The sequence below is a fragment of the Sturnus vulgaris genome, chromosome 1 (assembly GCF_052056855.1).
Source record: "Sturnus vulgaris isolate bStuVul1 chromosome 1, bStuVul1.hap1, whole genome shotgun sequence".
Taxonomy (NCBI): domain Eukaryota; kingdom Metazoa; phylum Chordata; class Aves; order Passeriformes; family Sturnidae; genus Sturnus; species Sturnus vulgaris.
Window position 1 is genome coordinate 129,581,032 of NC_142243.1, and position 20,662 is coordinate 129,601,693.

The 20,662-nt window shown below is 34.2% G+C and overlaps 1 protein-coding gene across 8 annotated transcripts in view; it reads left to right on the forward strand.

Moving 5' to 3' along the window:
- The window catches only part of RALYL (RALY RNA binding protein like), a 365,612-nt gene that overhangs the window by 245,799 nt on the left and 99,151 nt on the right, over window positions 1-20,662 (forward strand). The window contains exon 1 of one of the 8 annotated variants that reach the window (XM_014870741.2): window positions 10,874-11,032. The exons of the other annotated variants lie outside the window; for them this stretch is intronic. Coding sequence (XP_014726227.2) covers window positions 10,996-11,032 — 37 coding nt within the window. The 5' untranslated portion in view covers window positions 10,874-10,995. Of the gene's footprint in view, window positions 1-10,873; window positions 11,033-20,662 lie in introns of those variants that run through there. 8 annotated transcript variants of the gene reach the window in all.

Consider the following 20,662-nt stretch of genomic DNA (forward strand, 5'->3'; position numbering starts at 1 on the left):
CTTTCTGCAATAACTTTAGATCAGTTAAACGTGCCTCAGTTTTTCACATGGCTTTATTTTTATATTTAATGGCAGTTGCTGAAAATGTCAATCATAATTTTCATTGTCTGTTTTACATTAAAGCTGGAACAAGTTGATTTCATCATATGCTTGCCACGATTTGGGTTTTTTTTTTCTGTTTTGCCTTTTGCAAGCACCTATAAATCTTTGTCAGGTTCAATAAATCTGCTTGCTTCCTAGGAAAATATGAAAGTATCTCTATTTTTAATTTAGTCAAAGAACCATAGAATCACAGAATAATTAAGTTTGAGAGAGACCTTTAGCATCATCAAGTTCAACTGTAAATCTAATACTCTCAAGTCCTTCACTCGGATGAAGCCAGTAAAACCACAATGAAAATGTCAAATGTGACTGGGTCAAAGTTCAATGTCATCAGCAAATCAAATCAAAACATTCTCTTTTTCTCTTTTTAGTTGCATTTGATTCTAAGTACAGCTGAACATTTACTCTTCAGACCTCGTATTTTAAAATATTTGGGCCACAAGAATAGTGTTCTTCCACAATAAATAGTAATCTGGACTCATCACTTTAATTTTCTTAATGGAATAGTCCAGACGTTGGATTTAAAATATTTCAAAACTGCAAGGTATTGAATCTGGACTGGTTGGGGTTGGTTCCAAACAAAAATGTGTAAGTGGCCTTAAATGAGACATGTGGACTCAGTGTAAAATGTGGACTAGTCGTAGCATTTTTTTTATTGTGTGCAAAAAAACCCTGGGGGATTAATGTTTTGTCTGATACTAATTAGCCTCCCACAAAGTTGAATGTTCCTGTCATACTTCAGAGAAAAGCTCCTCATTGTAAGGTATTCTAATTGTAATTCTCCTTTCTATAAATTATTGTGCTGCAGGAGGGAGGAAACACTTTTTGGAAGGACTTGGAACATTTCTTATCTTTGTTGTTTAGATGTCAGTATAGACAACACTCATGACCAACCCTGTGCAAGTTTCTAAAGCCACCTTATTCTTTCAGTAATGACAGGAGGGACCTACATGCTCAGTGCAGCATCAGTTAAACTGAATCTATGAATATTATTTTCAAAATAATCCACTACACCTTTAATATGCTAAAACGCCAGCAGGAATTTCAGTTTAGAGAATAAAGGTGAGTAATAGCACTGCCTTTGTTAAATCCCTCTCTTAATTTACCGCAGCATCACAGAGGGATTTTTTCTTGTCAGTAAATCTCATTTTAAAATATCAGTATATTTCATCTAATATAGCTGAACCAAGAAAAAAAAATTCAAGAATGATAGTGATCTGGGGACAGATTTGTCAAAAATTACTCTAGATATCCCTACAGTTTCTGTATCTTCTCTGAACAGACTATCTATTCTCATACTATCAGAAATGGTTTTACCTTTCCAAGGTGCTATAGAACAGGGAATAGAAAACTTGTTCCTAAATTTTTCATTGACTATGATTTAAAGTGCAGTTTAATAAACCATCCTGGATACCTTAGCTTCACATTTTCACTTAGCTTCTTAACTCTTTACCTGGATGGGATAGTATTTTTCCTGCTAAATCCACAAGGGGGTAAAAGCATTCTTTATCTCCTCTACTTTAGAGACATCTCTTTTTAATTAGTTTTCAGGTCATTGAGAACACAATTCTGTTTTGTGGCTTTGAACATTGAACAGAGTTGTTTTGTGCATTTGCAGTTAATTCAAAACACGATGTGATATTTAGTAGTAAAACCTCAAGGTGAGAACTAGTAGTCTCTAATTTTGTCTTTTTGTGATTTTGAAACATTCCTTACTAGACAATGTGTTTCATCTGGCAGTACCTTATCATGCAAAGGCATATTCTGATGCCTTCTACAACTAAGCTTGATTTTTTTAAAATTTCTGTAAAATTTTGTGGGTATTTTAAGTAATAGCCACTTTTTTTTTTAATGTAAAATGTGCTTCAAATGTTTGATATCCTTATCAAAAACAGGTGAACATAATTAAACATATGAACATATATTAATTTCAGTGAAAAAATGTTGAATGCTATATAGCCCTATTGTATTATTATGCCAGCCTTGATTTGAGCTTAAAGCAAAACCTGATAATTTGACTTGCTATAAGCATAGTGGAAAATAATCATGTTTCCATATAGGATTCAATTGTCTCAGAAATTGTCTTTTTGTCAGTTGTAATTTTAGAGAAGTTGACATGTAGCTGGCATATTCTTAAATCGGAATCTATGAATTCATCACACTCAAAATGCACATAATCCCACATTGTTAGTCCTTTCCCCACATTGCCACCTCACACAGACACATGCACATGAATCCTTAAAAAAAAACCACAACAAAATATTTGAGTAGTTGTGAAGTTGTAGTCATTCTGGTATTTTGCAATTCCCTGTAATTCAAAGATGTTGTCTATTTGTGCCAATAGTGCATCCTTTAGCATGGTCTGGTGGTGAATTGCTGCAATACAACTTTTTCCATCACTCCAAAAATCAATCTTCATTTTTCATCTCTTTTTAAAGGCCTTATTTGCCCTCTCAAGCCAGCTATTGTACTGATTGATTACGACAAAAATTGTCCTGAGTCCCCCACACTGAGAAAGATGCCATACAATGAGAAAAGAAAGCAGAACATTTTCATCATTCTCTTGATTGCTGTAAAAAAAGCATTAGTCTGAAATGAAAGGTTGAAGTAGCAACTGTACATTGGTTGTGCCATAAAGCATCATCAGTTTGCATTGCTGCTTCAATTGGCATTTTAAGGGCCTCATTTATTCCCAAGAGGCTCTTTCTCAAGTCTCCCTGTTCTGTTTTGAACACAGAGGGAGACAGCATTCACTGCACTGAAGAACTGAAAATGCATTTTGAATGTGAGTTAAATCCCTTTCAATAAACTTATAAAAACTTTAAAATAGAATGTCATAGTGCAGTGGTGATGACAGCAAATGGTTTCTTCAAATGGTTATGTCTGAAAAACCTGTTTGAAGTATTCAAGTACTTAATGCTGGAACAGAATCAAGGTACATGAATTTGTGGTGTATTTTTGAAATATTCTTGGGTTATGCAAGAGTGGATTCTGTTCTGAACGTTTGTCCCATTGAATGTAGCATGGTAAAATGTTTCATCAGTGTCATAACTAAAACCTGTGAAAAGGAAACTGTGAAAAAAACTGTGAAAAGGAAAACAGGGCAGCATTTGATTGCATGGCACTCCAGCCAAACTGAAACAGATATCATCTGTTTGGAGAATATGAGACTGTGGGTGTAATTCCCATTAAAAGCAACTTTCTATATTGAGGTGGAATGATTTTGTAATTTAATTAGAATCAAGATGGATTGCTAGTCAAAACTTTTAAATTTCTCATGAAAACTAACCAATGCTCAGCACTTTATTGCTCTAGAAATTTTCTGTCCGAACGTTTCGTATTAAATCCACAACTGAGCACTTGATACACAATTAAGCACTTGGTACTCTGTTAAAAGTCTAAATTTTTTAAATTCAGTACAGCTGCTTTGGCCCCACATCTGGTATTTGTCTACTGTTCTATATTTGCAGTACCCTGAAGATTTATGATCTCTGAGATGATAGAAACTGGTGCCTGTTAGAGGCACCATGACTTATTCAGATTTAGCAACAAGGAAGAAAAAACTTCTAACACTTGTTGTCTTTCTGACAGTTTCCTACAAGAATTAAAAAATTACCAAGTGAATAAAAAGTAGTACATTTTAAAATGCTAATTCTAGACATATTAAGATTGTTTCAAAGACCTACTTAAAATCTTAGTGTGATTATAATTAAACTGTTAATTGCTAAAATTGCTAATTGTCAATTGATAAAAATTGTTCTCTTATAGTCAATATAATTTTTTCTAAAGTTTGATATTTCATTAATATGGTTCAAGCTACAGGGCTATGTTTGTCTTCTACTTAGGAAATTCTGTGAACTCTAACTTTGGCACGTTGTTCAATATGTTAAAAATTATGCTATTTAAAGGATTACTGTGAGAGTAGAATATAAAGAATATTTAATAGCATTATGCTTATGAATCTAATTGCTAAGACATAGTTTATTGATCAGAAAAATTGACATCACTTCTTTGTACATCATTTGCATTCTTTACTATAATAATGTAAATTCTAAAGAAAATATAGTTTTGTGTAGAATCGGTTTACATTTGGATAAAAATTTAGAACACAAACCTAGCTCTTTTTAATGGAAAGGAGGTATGCTTAGTCCATAATTTGAGAAATTTGAAGCAGATCTCGTCTTAAGACTGTCTCAATTGCTAAACAGAGGTTTAGATATAGCATGAAATAACTGAGTGTTGTTGCTGGATGGTGAAAACCTCATCGAGATCAAATGCAAGCTGATGAAAGTCCCAGCCAAACTACCAAGCAAAGCGTTTTGAAGAACAAATTAAAACTTGTTCAGGCAAGTTAAAATGGATAAAATAAAATTAAAGCTAACATGAAAAGAAGCTTTGACTTAGGAAAAGCAAAACAAAACATTAAAATTTTCCAAAACTTAAAGGAAACTGGCCAAGAAGAAACCTGTCAAGAACGGAGATGGATTAGGAAAGAAACTAATCTGAGATGGGAGGAGCACACTTGGATCTAAAGAATGTGTAAAGTCAGTGAAACGAGTTAGAATACCATTCCTTTGAGATTGATTTACCATTTTTTCCACTTGCCAAAGCAGAAGGGAAGATGTTTTTCCACTGTAGAAACTACCATGAAGAATATCTAACTCTGAGCCTGAAGTTTAATCGATTTTTTCAGACATTTCAGAGAGGAATATCTTATTGTACCTGGTATAAAATAACAGCTAAATATTCCTCAGATGAAGGAACAGAATGTTTTATGCTATCACTACCTGTCTAATGAGACCTGTATTTACTGTGTACAGTACTTTTTCTGAGAAAAGGAAGAACTGTCAGGCATTCATAACTGTATTACTTGCTTTTGGAATAGAGGAAATAATAGAATGGGCCAAGTTTTACTTAAGGGTTATATAAGACAGTGTGGACCATAAGAAGGAGTTCAAAGCTGTGAATATATCAAGCTCTAGAGCCTCTATCAATATTTGGATCTGGTGAGGATGCCATGGGGCAACTTTTGGTGCAAAACCATCATTCTGAATTGCAAAGCAAAGATTCAGATTTACAGCATAGAGATGCATTTTAGCTGCTCTGAATTTGTGGAAGTTAAAGTGTAATTCTGAAAGATGTTGATAATGTGTATCTACAGGTGTCTGAGTTCTCAGAGCAGAGTCTGTAGCTCAAAAGGTACACAGCAGGGTTCAACCACCAGTGAAGGATTCCTTAAAAGTAGGTACAGGCCAATACAAGCCTCACCCTTGCTGGTGTTCAGGACCCCATGACACACCCGTCTCCCCCTGCCTGAAATATTCTGTTAATATTAGGGAGGCTGAAGGACTAACGTGGACCAAATCTTGGCCAGTGCTGAATCTTATGACAATTGATATTTAATCTGGGCATAGGTGATCACAAATAAGGCTTGGAAAAAACCTACAAGATGTCATCCATCTCCTAGGAATGCTCCTCTGAGATATCTAACCTGTTATAAATCCTTTAGCAAGCCTTCTTATGCTTACTAGTAACAAACTTGGTTTCCAAAAAATTGATTGAAGTCTCTGTTGTTACAGTGTATGTCCATGACTCTATTAACATCAAGACAAAGAAAATGGCTTATTCATGGCTTCTTTTCCATCAAATTTTCATGTGTTCAAGGATAGTTGTAAAGTAACTCTGCTTGGTTGATTTAGGGGTTTTTCCTCTAAACCTTTCTCATGTTTTGAAATTCCTCTCTAAAATAATTAGATAATAATTTTACTTTTAGACAAGCACATGTTGATTCCAATCTTATATTTGCATGAATTGACACATTAAACCTTGCGAAATTATTAGTCACAGAAAAATATCCAAATATATTCCTAGTGTTCTTGTTGGAGGAATGAGAACATGCTGGGAACTGGGCAAGGGCCATGAGAAACAGCCAGTTTGGGGTCCTACCTGAGAAAGGTGTCAGGCATTGTTTAATACCTGTGTGATCATATTGTTAAATTCTTACAGTGACATCTGATAAAATGAGCACAATCTAATGAGGGAAGCTTGACAGTGAATTCCTTAAAGACTAAAGATAAATGCTACTATAACAATGAGACAAATGAAATTCTAGTGAAAAAGCTTCATTGAATAAGAAAAAATTACCCATGGTGAAAGTAGGACCAGTACCATAGGGGCTTTCTCCTGCTATCTAAAAAAGAATCTTTTGTGGTGAAGTGTCATTACTGTCTGTTAGTGCTGAAGAAAAGTAAAACGGGTCAGCAAAAATGTAGAAGATAATAGAGAAAAGAAGGCAGCCAAAGTTTTCTTCAAATCAAAGAGGTCCAGAAAAAAAAATTCTTCTGTTTTTTTTGGTTTTTTTTAAATTATGATGCAAATGCCGTGAATGTAGCAAATTTTATTCTAATGCAGTATTTGATTAATACACTAGGAAATCTTGAAATCTTCATGAAATCTTGTAAATAGTATATTCTTCTGGATACAAACACTTGAGCAGAGTAAAAACCAATAGAAATTATGAAACACTTTAACTGCATTTTGTCTTTATTAAAGAGAAGGATTGCTGATTTGAAAGTATTATGACACATTATTTCTCTTTTATCCAGACAATTTCTTAATACACACAGCTGTGATTATGTACTAACAAACAATGGCCTCTTTGAACATATTTACAAATTCAGTCACACATCATTTTCTCTCTCCTCACAATTCTTCCTACAGTCAATCACAGTCTTGCAGGGTCAAGACCTGAGAGTTAAAATTGGGAACACTTAAAAACAATGACCCTAAATATAAAAAAGCTAGAATATAACTGCTGTCATCAGAGAGAGTTTTGAATATAAACTCCTTGGGGAGGGTTCACTTGCCTAGATATTTGCCTAGAGCCACATAAGACAGTCCTGGCTTTAGCAGGGTGTTCAAGAAGGCAGTAGGGACAGTGCCACATTTTCTGGCACTATGTGAATGTCTCAGATGCCAAAAATCATCAAAGTAGTGCTAGATATGAATGTTTATGCAGTGGAATTGAGCCCTTTAATCTATAGCTAACCCATTAATAAACCTTTTCCTTCTTTGATGCTGTCAATGGCCTTTATTTCAGGAATGTTAGACAGCTTTGTTGTGTCCTGAAAAACGTTTTTGTAACTCCTTGATTCTAATTTACAGGTGTAGTCATGAGATGTACAAATTTTACTCTCTCTCATCCAACTTGCCACAGTTTGTGCAGTATTTTACCAGTGTTAGGCCGGGTTGGTTTGGCCAACATTTTAAGCTCTGTGCTCATTACATCATAAAATGAATATCTTATCATAAATCTGCCTTTTTAGCAAAGTGACATTTCTTACTAAAGTAAATTTTATTTATCTAATATTACAACATGTTAAAAAGCAGTATTGTCAGATATCTGTATAAATATTTACCAGTAAAAGCTGCACATATATGATTTTAATACATCAATAATTTTATCAAGGAGGGGTTCTTACTTGGAGCAGGTTAAACACTGATGCTTATACATATCCTTTATTCAAAGAAAAACTAATTCATATTCATAGATGTAATATTTTCTTCAATTACACCATTAAAAAGAACTGTATTGGAAGCTATAAAATATTATTATCTGAGAAGACTCTTTGGGTGCATTAAATTAGACAATGAAAGAGAGAACAGACTTTAAGCTTCCTCCACTTTCCTTTTCTGCCTGAGATCTGCTCATTAAAAATAAAATAGAGCATACCACCCAGGCAAAGTGTTTATTGATGAGTAATATGTGAAATTAATGTCAGCAGTTATATTTTTTTTTAAATCTGCCATTTTTTTCTTTTCTTCTTCTTAATAAAAGAGAGTTTAAGAAACTTATTTCAGTATTCAAAGAAAAGCTCCTTATTGGGACCTATAGGGTGGGGAGGAAAGAAAGGCAAGAGGTGTTATGGGATGTGCAGATGTGGATATTTTTAATTCTTTTGCAAATATGATTGACAACATACTGTTTAAATAACATTTAACATTTTAAACTGTTTCAATCATGTAAGATGCATCCTTGTAGAAAAGCAATAATCTCAATGTGACCAGGTGATTTTTTATTGCTCATATTTTCCATTCATTTTTTCTCACCTCACTAGACTGGTTATATTTAGCCAGCCATATGCCAGATTCTGACTTTTTTCAAGGTGTAACACTGCGAAAGTGAATTTTAATCTCTCCTAACAGAAAATAGTAATTCAGAAAAACAGGAGGATGCTGTGCCTACTCAAAGCTAGCCAGCACATTCAAGGTGTGGGTTTTTGCAATATTTTTTCATGAAGAGACCTACAATGATTCGCCAGACAGATTATATTTGGTATTTTTAGCAAATGCTTTTCACTGCACTGAAGACTCAGAGTTCCAATTAACACAAAGAAAAACCAATAAAGGCTGTGCTTTCAGGGATCATTGATTTAAAATAAATTAATCCCTATCCCATGAAATTTCCATTTAGTTTAATTTTTTATATTATACCATTGCCAAGATATTTCCGTATAAGTACATGCTGTAATAGAATAATTCACGAAAGACCAATGGAAAAACTATGCACGTTGTTGTAGGTGATGTATGTAAAGCAACATGGAGAGTTAGTAATATATGGCTACCTTAAATGCAGGATAAAAATTGGGGGGAAAATAGACATTAATGACAAGGAAAAGAACTGAGATTTTTAGTTACAATCAAATGTGAGCTGAGGAAAAAAAATGAAGACATCTTTCTAAATCAACGAAATAAGGAAAATTTGAACTGAATAATAAGGTTAAGAGCCTTCAGGTAGAAGAAGGAAGAGAGCAGGAAAAGAGAAGATTGCTACATTAAGCAGTAATTTTAAAGGGAGACCACAGATCTCTGTGGTCTAAGTCAGATAACAGATCTGATTTGGCTGCAAATTTACTGAGGGAAAATAGAGCAGAGAAACTGTGGAATTATCCTCAGTTCATACAAATTGGTGGAAAAATATTGACTACAATGGATACTAAATGTACCACGCTATTTGAATATAAGGCCTCCAGGATCTTTCTATATGGTACAGATATTTTGTCTGCTGCTATGCTTAGCAATTATCCTAATTTTTTCCTTCCTGTCACTTTTGATTTGTTTTGCAATCTCCCACCTTTCTGCTGACCTCAACAATACATATGGTGTAATCTCAAGTGTTACCACTTTTGAGGCAACTGTAGATAAAATAATAAAAATATCCTCAAAAATTATCCATTGCTTTCACTTTCTCCAGGCTACATTTTATTCTCAGTTTTGTTGATACAAAGCCAAAGCAAATGAAAAGGTATGTGGTCAGATTTTGACAGAAAGAGGAAATTAGATTAATAGAGCAATATAAAGATTTTATTTCAGTAACTTGAGGTGTGTCAATATGAGGATTTGTGACTACTGAACAACTGAAAGGAGAATTAAAATGGTGCACAAAGCTAAACATGGTTATACTGGAGATATATCTGATATATCTGAGAAGTGAAAAATGATGGAAAAAATATAAATTTAGAGTAGGCAGATTGAGAGAGATATTTATTTTAATTTCTTTTATTTACTTTTCATTAGGAAAGTAATTGTAGGTCAATGTTTTAGATGAATGCTACCAACTTGTTCCTCTTTGACTTAAACATGAATGATCTATGAACATCAGATGTTACTGGCTTTTATGTAAGCCAAAGATATTATTTTTTTATTTATTTGACTAGTTTAGAGAGCTGCTGTCTAAATATGCATTTTAAGCAGGAACAGTGGTACTCTTACCAGTTTTCAAGACATTTCAGTCACTCCACGCATTTTTTTCCTTTGACACTTCTCTGTTTGTGGTATCTGGGATCAAGATGGCAGGCAGCTCAAAATACGAATTTCTTAAAACTTTAAAAAATATTTTTGCACAGTTTTATTAAAGGCAGATTCATTGCTGAATTAACTGGAATTTCTACTTCTTTTCAACTCCATTACTGCCACCAGGGTCTTCTTGACTGTCATCTACCCAGCATGGCAAATACTAACTCCCATCTCCATAACATGGCAAAAATTTCCTCCCGCTTCCCCTGTTCCCTTTAGGAAGATACCTCTATTCTTCGAAACAGTGATATACTTATATGTGGATGATCATAAAATGCTGTTACTTTATCCCCATGACCTTGTGATTCAAAAGGCTAGAGAGCAATGAAGTAACTATAAAAATGAGCCATCAGCAAAATGTTATTTGAATAGCTTTCCCCAAATTAAATCATTGAAAGGTGAGGCAGAAGTAAATATAGGTGTGAAAAAAAGAAATTTCATTTTATATATGAATAATAAAAAAATTATATATTTATAGAATAATCTATTCACGAGCTCAAACTTGCAGTCAGGATTTATTTGATCAACATGTGTTGATTTTCTTTTAATAGTAATTTGAAAATGTAATTGAAATTTGAAAATGTAACCCAAAATATTTTCACGTACTCATATGCATAATTCTAAGACCTCTTAATGGAAAGTTAGTTTTTGTTAGTTTATGAGATCATTTATGCAATTTTTGTTATGTCAGTGCTTTTTCAAGGAATCTTGATTTCAGACCATTGCATAGCTTATTACCCCACTTTATCTGATTACGTGATTCTATCTGTGCTGCGGATTTTATTAGCTGGTATCAAACACATTTGGAAAAAAGTATTAAAATAAATATATTTTGTCTGTGAGCCTTGTAACAGAGAAAATAGTTAGAGCCAGTAGCATCTCCCCTGGATTTTAGGAGAATGGTATTACCCTGCCTTTCTCCGAGAGATTGCTGGTTACCTTCTGTCAGTGAGCAACTGTCTCACTGCAAAGCAGGAGCACGATCTCTTTTGTCTGTGATCAAGGCAATCATTTCTTAGAAAGTGGAATTTCTTCACAATGACTATGTACAAGAGCAAACGCAGAAACCAAAGATGTAAGTAAATTATAGTTTTTTTTAATATTCTTACAGAGGAGGGAAAATAAATCTTCACTCTCGTAGAAAACCATGTTTTACTTTACCCTGCTTTGCTTGTATTATACCAGGAAAGCAGGAACAGTATTCCAATGCCAATTATCCCACTGTTTCTCTGTATTAGGTGCATGAAAGAGCTGTTAAAAAAAAAAAAAAAAAAAAAAAAAAGCTCACTTGTTACTATGGAAACCCTCAGAAAGTGATTGCTTGATGGCATCAACAAAGAAACAAAGATCAAATATAAGTTTAGTTCAGAAGAGCATCCTTTAGTCATCCTTAATGAGTGGCTAGCTGTAACCTTTGATTTTATGAGGCTGACATGCTTTCCCCTGGTGTACTTTTTTGTGTGGCTTGTATAAGAAGACAGTGATAGCAGAACTTCAAGGGCAATTATTTTATTTTCCTACATCACAACTTTCAGAATTAACTAGTTTGCTAGCAGTGGGGAATCTTGCATGTGTCTCTGCTGTGCATTAACAACACTCCAGCCCTGAAAATTCACTGGTTTCTAAACGCATGACTTTCCAGTCAAGCACCTCTTTGACTTTCTAAATTGCTATGACATCAGATGGGGGAATTTCAGTATCAATATTGCCTCCTCTGGAAGCTTATGGAACAAGTGACTGAGGCAAGTGAAAATGTGCTGTGGGTCAGGTCATGAAGTATTTGTTGCTCTAAGAAAATCTAGTAAAAGGCTGAGTTATGAATGAAGAGCATGTTAGAAGCTGTGAAAAAAAGACATTCCTTTAAGAAAAATGCCATATATACTCTGTGTTTTCAGGGAGAGGGCAGGAGGGGAGAAAAAGCAATTCAAAACCAGATAAGTTTGGGCTTCAGAGGGATATATACAGCTATATCACTGACCTCAGTTTCTGGTCCTTGTAGATTAATCAGTTCAGATGTCCTTCAGTTTGTCTTGCTCAAAAGAAATAGATGTGCTGAATGTAGAAAGTTTGTCAGGACAGATCTCTGCTAAAATCTCTGCAACAGAAATCAATCATCTGCATCACATTCAACAAAATAAATTTTCATAAATTTTGTTCCCATAGCAGCAATGAAAGAAAATTATTTATATACAGGCAAATTATAATTAATCTAGCTCTTTTTAGCATATTAATTACTGTCACCATTATTATGTAAACCAGGAGCTCTTTCTACAACCAGCTGCATTCTTGCAATGTCTCCTGTCCAACCCTGGTTATAGTGTACAATAAAAAAAATTGTGCTGGGGTAGATGAGTTTCGAGGGTTTTCTGTTGCAAGGATACAATAATTCATTAAAATGGCACAGGATGCTTCTAAGAATGCTTTTCTGAAGAGAACCTGGCTTTCACCCCTGCTGACCCCGAGGGAAATCTGATTTGTTCAGAGGCAAAAAAAGAACAATGAAACATGATCAGAATTCACACTGTAATTATGAGGGTGGATGTTGCAATGTTTTTTGTTTTAAAACAGTCTTTAATTTTAAGATCTAAATCTAGAAAATATCTCAATATTACATATATATGATATAAATTACATATATAGGCATATATATTATACATATATGGGTACCAGTACTGTATACACGGATGCTTCATTAATACTTTAGCTAATAAGTAACTATAAAAACCCTAACAAGCAAAAAAGTTTGAGTAATTTTGACAATGTTCCTGTTTATATCATTCAAAGGCTCTTTGAAGGATAGATTTCATCTAAGCAATTTTTATCCTGAAATATAAGGGATTATGCCAGCAGCTGCATTAAACAGCAGGCAGGTACTACATTTTCTGTGCATTCCTGGTGCCCCTTAATAAGACATAAGAAAAGATGTTGAGTATATATTTTAGCCCAAGTTGAGTTTATAATTCAGCCCAATATATGTGGGGTGAACCTTGGGATCTATATCTCCTCACTACCTCTCACTACCCCACTTGAACTTGTGGCATAAAATGAAAGAGAACTTTGTGGCTTTTCCTGTTCATTGAAATTTTGATTCTGGATTTCATATGGTCCTCAGAGCATTATAAACATTTCTTTCCAACACTCTTTCTTTAAATGCTTTTAAAAAAGGTATAAATACATTCTGTACTTAATTCAAATGCACATCAGATTAAAGAGGAGGATAGAAAATGTAGAGACATGATGGCATTTTTCTAATGCAAAATAGAAGTAATCTCCATATCCAATTTCTGTCTTAGGTACAAAATGCTGCTAGAGCAATACATGCAAAAAAATGTGTTTACTTACCTGTCTGTAAGAATGGGATGAAGGTTTCCTATACATATTTTTAGCTACAATGTCATTCATAAATCTTCTAAGTTCTAAGCTAATGTTAATGTGTTTTCTTCAATATAACTTTGATTTAGATTTTAGTAAAGTGGCCCTTATATTAAATGCTTAGCATATTTTATTTATTCCATAAACATTGCAACTTATGAGAATTAAAATTAACTATCACAACTAATTGTAAAACTTGCCTCACTAAATAAACAAAATTCAGATTAAGGCTATTTCTGTATGGTGGTGTGTGCCTACCTACAGACAAATACAGTCTCCATGCATACATTTCTCTGCACAAGTAGATGACAGGATGCTTGATCCTTCAGGATGCTTGATTCAGGATGTTATCCAGGTGATAGGCTGGATTTTCATTTCATGGCATGGACATAATGAATGAGTGAGGGAAAACCATTGGACCCAACGCAGTCTTGTTACTGGGCACTGGTAAATGTGTGGTGGTAGAGTTTTTCTGGAATAAAAGGTTGGAATCTTAGACTGCCCTGCTTGGAGGCTGCTGGGAGGATTGTCAGGAAAAGTATTGCAGTAGGCTGCAGGACATGTGGGTTTTCTGCATGGAGAGGCAGCCATCCACAGTCACACCTTCTGGAGATGCCATACCTCCAGGCTTCCTCTCACTAAATGAACAGCAGACATTCCATTTTTCACTGCAATCTTTTTTGTAGCCTTCACAGGAAGGCTATTACAGGAATCAAGGAAGGCGACTATCCCTGAAGAAAATAATATTGGAAAAAGCTTACTTACCTATAAAGCAACTTTAAGAAATTCTCATTATTCTTATTTATTGGTGGTTTGTGTAGCTTGACAAGATAAATCACCACAACCTTGTAAAGGGCTGTGCATGAAAAGATGATCCTTAAAATTTCTTCGGTCTAACACCGTAAATTTGACTCAGAAAAAATGTAAGGGGAGAAAAGGACAGTAGTGGCTAGTGCAGCAGGCAGATGTGCTTTGGGAAAGGTGTGCAGCAGCACCCAGGAGGAGATGGCAGAGCGCTTCCAGATACCAGTGCTGCCAGAGTGCTGAACCAGGGATTGGAAAGATAAAGTATGGAAAAGTTAAGGGGAAAATTGAAAATTATCTCTTGCTTTCTTCAGCTTCTTGTTTTCAGTGTATCATGGGATACACTGTCACATATTTCAGCAATGACAGTCAGAGCAGCTGAGGCAAAGATCAGTCACTTCTGAATATTGGGAACCATTGATAAAGTCAACAGCTATCATAAGTGCAGCCACGGATACTGTCTCTTTCCAAAGTGTTAACTTTCCAAGCTAAATTCCCAGACTTACCTCTGAAAATATGAAGAATCCTGTCAACATCAAATGTCCCTGAAATTGTGCTCCAAAGGCGTTAATGACTTCTTCCATGGCTTGATGACCATGTAATGTCCACAGGTGCTGCTTGATGTATGTTTTAGAAGAATCCTTGTCTTGCTGAAGAAAGAATTTTGTGTATACTGATAAAGATGAGAAATTCTGTGAAATTACAGTTTGAAAGAGTATTTTTTCCGATCTGAATTCGTTGGTCTATTGCATTGCCCAATATATTTTCTTTCATTGATAAGGTCCCTCTTGCAAATCTTTTTATCACGGATTTACTGTTCTTATCTTCTTTGTTCCCCTTACAGACAGAATATTTACTTTCTGGCTTAAAAAACTCAGTTGGCATCTGTTGAGTCATGTTATATTACAGTTTGATCAGCTCATGATTACTTCCATCTTCTTTTTGCCTCTTAGGGCAGTAAAGAGTCTTCAGTACTGAGGCTGTTGCTGCTTAAAACAGCAGCCTTTAATATAGAGTGTGCTAGCAGGTAGAGTGACTGGAAAACCAAATCTCATTGGGGAAAACAAATGTAGTTACTGACCCAGATACATATAAGAAAACTCTGCCTCTTTCCTTAAAACATCAGAGACCTGGAGAACAAGGGAATATCCCTTCAGCATGGTGTCGAGACAGCTTTCTTCGTGTAAAGCTATCCTGGAACAGCCTCAGGATGCTCCTGCTGCTCCATGCCTTTTGAGGAAGTAGAGTTCAGTGCAATTAAATATATCAGTAATAAAGCTGGGCAAGAAGAAACACATGATCTGCAGGAATACAAATATCTTTCAATATTCACATCACATGGATAAAATCTTTGTACAAATAAAAAATACAATTTTGACTCAATGAATCAGGGGATTTAGGGTTAGAATAAGTCTTCTCGTAGCTTTGAAGGGGGTTCATGGTGAGCTGAGAGGGTTGACTTATTTGAAATTATTCATGCTCATTATTCCCATGTTACTAAGCAGCAAACTGAAGACGTGTCCCTGACTGAAACATGTTGTGTAAATTATCTAAATCTTTTCTTTGACACTTTTTCAAGTATCTCTGTAGACTTCTAAAGCAGACATGTTTATTTTCTGCTTCTAGACAGTACAAATAAATCAAAAATATTGAAAGAGAGTTGTTTCAAAATGCATCTTTGGAGAGATTAGTAGTCTGACTGAATTCAACATGCACAGCTTCCATGATGCTTCCAACTGCTTGGCAGAAGTCTGCCTCAGGAAGAGTAGAATATTTGTCCCTGTAGAGGAAATGCTGAAAGTGTGGAGAAATCCTTTAAAAATCAAAAGCTTGCAATCTATCTTGAAAAGGGGAGAGAAAGGAATAAACAATGTAGGTACAGATTCAGAAGTGACTTTAAAAGAGCAGAAGTCAGAACAGCTGAAATACAAGTGGAGAACATAACAAAGAAATTCAGCCAGCCACTTCAGTTTTATGGAGAAAGAATCTGGGGCAGTAAAAAAGCTTAATAATAGTTTTGACTTCATTAAAAGATTATTGTATAAATGATTGGAGGGATTCCTTTCTTTTGCATAATTCAGTATAATAGTGGACAATATACAACAATTCAGCAAAGAGGAAAAATTGGGAAGCAAGGGACATCTCATAGAAATGCATCTGCTATTATTAAGGATCATAAGAAGATGATTATTAAAAAGTACGAACATATGCAAATAATGTAATTTGGCTTATGTGATTTGAAGTGCATTAGGGGAATTAGCAATGAATGTGCCACACCACTGAATGTTTATGTTTGAAAGGTCATTGAAAACTAAGAAGGTGTCAGAAATATAAGTGTACTACTGGTTTTCATGCACACATAATATTCCAGCCTGCACAGGCTGGAACAAAATGCTGCTATGTCCATTTCTCATTAGAGAAGCAGCACTTACTGTGTGTTGGTTGGTCTTCTATAAGGAATCAAATTTTAAAATTTCTATGATTGCTCTCCAATAAAGACCAGACATATGGGAAAACCAATACAAAGTTTTAAAAATTGAGCTGTATTAGGATAAGGATCATTAGGTTGAAGATAATCATTGTCTGAAGCAATCTATATTGAAAGACAGTTCTGGTTGTTAACTTGAGCAAACAGAAGTCTGATTGTTTGAACCTAAATTTATATTACTGAAGGCTGATTTATGATATAAATTTTCTGAGCGTAGTCATAAAATACTAAAGAAATTTGCAATTTCTCCTCTCCATCATTTAGATTTTGAATACAGATTGCTCATCTATTTTAAAAAGTCTGTTTTAAAGAAGTACTATCAACCTGATTGCAAAGTACTTATTCAAATGCTAGTTTGTATGCAAGTTGAAGAGTGTTATTGTCCTAAAATGTCTAAAACCTATGAAACTCTGGAAATCTTGAAGGAACTACTACCTTCCTCTACTAAGAACTATATACACTGCTGTAGCACTGTCACCTACCTGCCTACTCAGAAAAAGGGGAAAAATCTTTGAGAGGTTCAGATCATAGAGAATCTGTTCTTGTAAAGGAAAATCTCCCGTTGCTTATTTTTATATAAATTTATGAATTTTTTTAAAAACCAAAGACTTTCATGACTGTGTATATTTGTTTTCATAGCTGACCCAATTTTTTCATATTGCATTTAATTTACTTTCTCTCTAGGAGCATTACAGGAAATATAGCCTCCATCTGACCTCCAGTACAGGTCTTAACATCAGACAAAACCTGTGTCTCTGCCTCTCTTCACAATCAAAACTATTGACAGGATGAAAATCCCAATCTTTCTGAGAGATTCAACCTTTTTTCAATAAATGACTGAAAGTTTTAATAGAAATTAAATATAAAAAATGAAAAAAAACAAAGAATTTCATATTTCAGTGACATACATCCAGCTTTGACCAGTCATAAAACCAAGCATAGTACATGTCTGATGACACCAGCAAGGGAAAAAAAAAACCATAAAGTTTTAATAAACATCTTTCAAGTATCTCAAAGTATTATCCAAAATCTGATAAATTATTAAAGGCATATTTACTGGTTGTGAAGTATCAGCCAAGACCTAAATGATGCATAAAGCCCATCATTTTTTAGCTATTGTATATCTGAAATTCTTTGACAGTAAAATCCAGATACATTTCTGGATGCTACTTTTGAAACATTCCCCTTCCTTCCTCCATGCACTTCCCCAAAGGGACAGAGATCTCAAATACATTATAATGACATTACAATGAAGACTGTGAGCACAAAAAAACAATATTTAGCCTCTAGCTCCTATCTAAGCATTTTGTGTTGCATTTTTACTTTTGAAAAGTTTATATTTTTGGTCATAAATTTCTATTTTTCTCTGTTCTGGCTATTTTCTTCTTTTTAATTTTTTCAATTTTTAGTTTGTTAAGCATTCTGAAAATAGTTTACATTGTCAGTTTGCGTCATAGGTTATGGTCATGGATTTTTCTGTCTCTGTCTGTAACTAAGATAGCATCTCTTCCACATTGTCCTTTCCAGAAGATGGCAGCGATCTCTAGAATCTGTTTTAATTTCCCACAAAATAAAGTTTGCCAAGGGCTAATTTTCAAAATAAATAGAGAGATAAGAAATATATATTGTATTTTAAGACTTTGTTTGACCCTAGTGAGTTAGAAACTGCCTTAGAAAATCATCCAAGTGTAATTCTTCAAATACAATACCTATTGTTCGCCAAATTGCTGGTATCTCTCTTATTAATAGTGACTGAAGACAGTTCTATTGCTGATTATGGTTTACCTCTAGGTCTGTCATAAAGCTTGATCTAAGAATGACATTCTAGCCTTGTTTTACTGCTTGCATTCAGATATTATTTACTTAGGACTCACTGAAGGTTTAGCACAGCTATTTACAACACTTTGATTTTGCTATATTTTTATTGCCTAACTGCAGGGCAATATGTGCTATCAGCACTGAGCTGAAAACTAATGACAGAGAGTCACAAAAATCAGCAGTCTTGTTTATTATTTTGAAAATGCTATTTCAATTTTCAATGGAAATCATAGAATGGTTTGGGTTGGACAGAACTTTTAAGATCGCCTGGTTCTGACCCTTCCTACCACAGACAAGGACACCCGCCACTGGACCAGGTTGCTCAGAGCCCCATCCAACCTGGCCTTGAACCATCTTTCTTGAAGGGGAAAAAGTTCTTTTTAAACATGCTACAATTAAAAAAAATAAAATAAAGTCAGATATAGAGTGGTAAGGTAAGGGAGGTACCGTACTTCTTGCCCTCAGTGGCTGAACTAAAAACCAAAGAAAATCTCAGTGACTTAGTACTGGTCACCTGTAAAATAGGATGCCTGACCTGAGAAATAGAAATATATGTCACGATTTCATTTCAGATACTTTATTTTATGATCTTTTCCATTGGATATTATTTTATATTTTCAATTTAAGATATGTTTTAAGGATTAAGCCTTATGAAGATGGACTCATGCTAGTACGGATCTAGTTTTAACACACTTTTCCTAACTTCAATACTTGTTAAAATTAATCTTTTTTTTCAACCGTTAAGATATGTTTGTCTACGAATCACTTTCATGAGAACAGAAAATCTGTCAATCTTTTAGCATTGTCCTTATGTCCTTGGTACTTTGAGACCAGCTTTTTAGAAAAAAGCTTCTACAGTACCAGTCCCCATTAATGTATATTTTAATACATATAAGTAGTCTGGGATGTACCACACAGGCTGCATTACTTGACAGTGATCAGCCAATAGGTTTTCAACAAGTAGGAAATAAAGCATTTTTCTGAACTAGGTTCATTAGTGAGTAGCCAGAGGCACACAATGATTAGACAACATACAGCTATCCTTACCTTCTCTAAGAGTTTGAGAGCAATCATGCAATGATTTGAAATTTTTAATATAGTCTCAGATAAAAATATTTTTGAGCACCTTTGCAGAAATTATTGTATATGTCAGAGATATTTTGAGTGAATTTTTAGCAAATCTTGACTGTCACATAAAATCTGTTTTTAACACTCCTGTTCAAAATGAGGCTCTTAGGGTTCTTTTTCATGTCTATCAAAAATAAAATATGTGCTATTCACACATATTTTGCTTATACTTATGAAAGAACCCTAAACAAGTGGAAAATTAATTATTTCTAGTTTACATAGTATTAATATATGTGGTTTTATGAAGTATATCCTATATGTGAGAATAATCCCTACCATGATTAATAGAAAACTCTTTTTGTCCAGATTGATATTGCTGTAACAATACTAGGAAAATTTTGAAGGTAAACACAAAACCTTTTTTATTTCTTTTTTATTAGATGTTTAATTAGATGTTTTAAGCAGGATATATTAAGAAATACTAGAAGGACAGTATCTCATGAAACACAGGGTCGTTTGGATGGACCTGCCCATAAATGTGGCTTGAATTTCCCTACTGCAAATGTTTGTGCAGTCACTGTGAAATTTGATTTCATTCTTCCTCTTCCTAAAAATACATGTGCATGTAAATCTTTTTTTTTTTTTTACCTTTTCCTGAATATATATACACATTTTTACATTAATTAAGACTACTTATTATAATTCCGTTTCAAAATATTTGAAAGTGCCATATAAAATGTGCTATTAATTATGTTGGAGAACATTTATATTTAAATTTAAAACCTGTTTCCATAGAATGTACTGTATGTATTCAAACAAAAGAGATCTTCTACAGAATTATCTATATTTTGCTAACTGGTCAGATATTCTCCACAGATTCCATTAGCTCAAATAGTCATCCTGAAGCATGTAAAGTGTCTAGTAAAAAATTTTGCTTGCTAAAGGAGTGGTAGGTATATAAACAGAAATGCAGACCTATGGCTGGGGAGAAGAAAAAAACATATATATAATTTGCCCTTATTTAATGAAAAAAAAAAGTTATTCTTGAATAAGTCAGGTTGCATGTAAGTGTTATGCATTCAAAGCCATGTCTGTCTGCAGAACTTGGAACATGGATCAGAGACCAGAATAGAGAAATGTTCAGTGAACATTTTC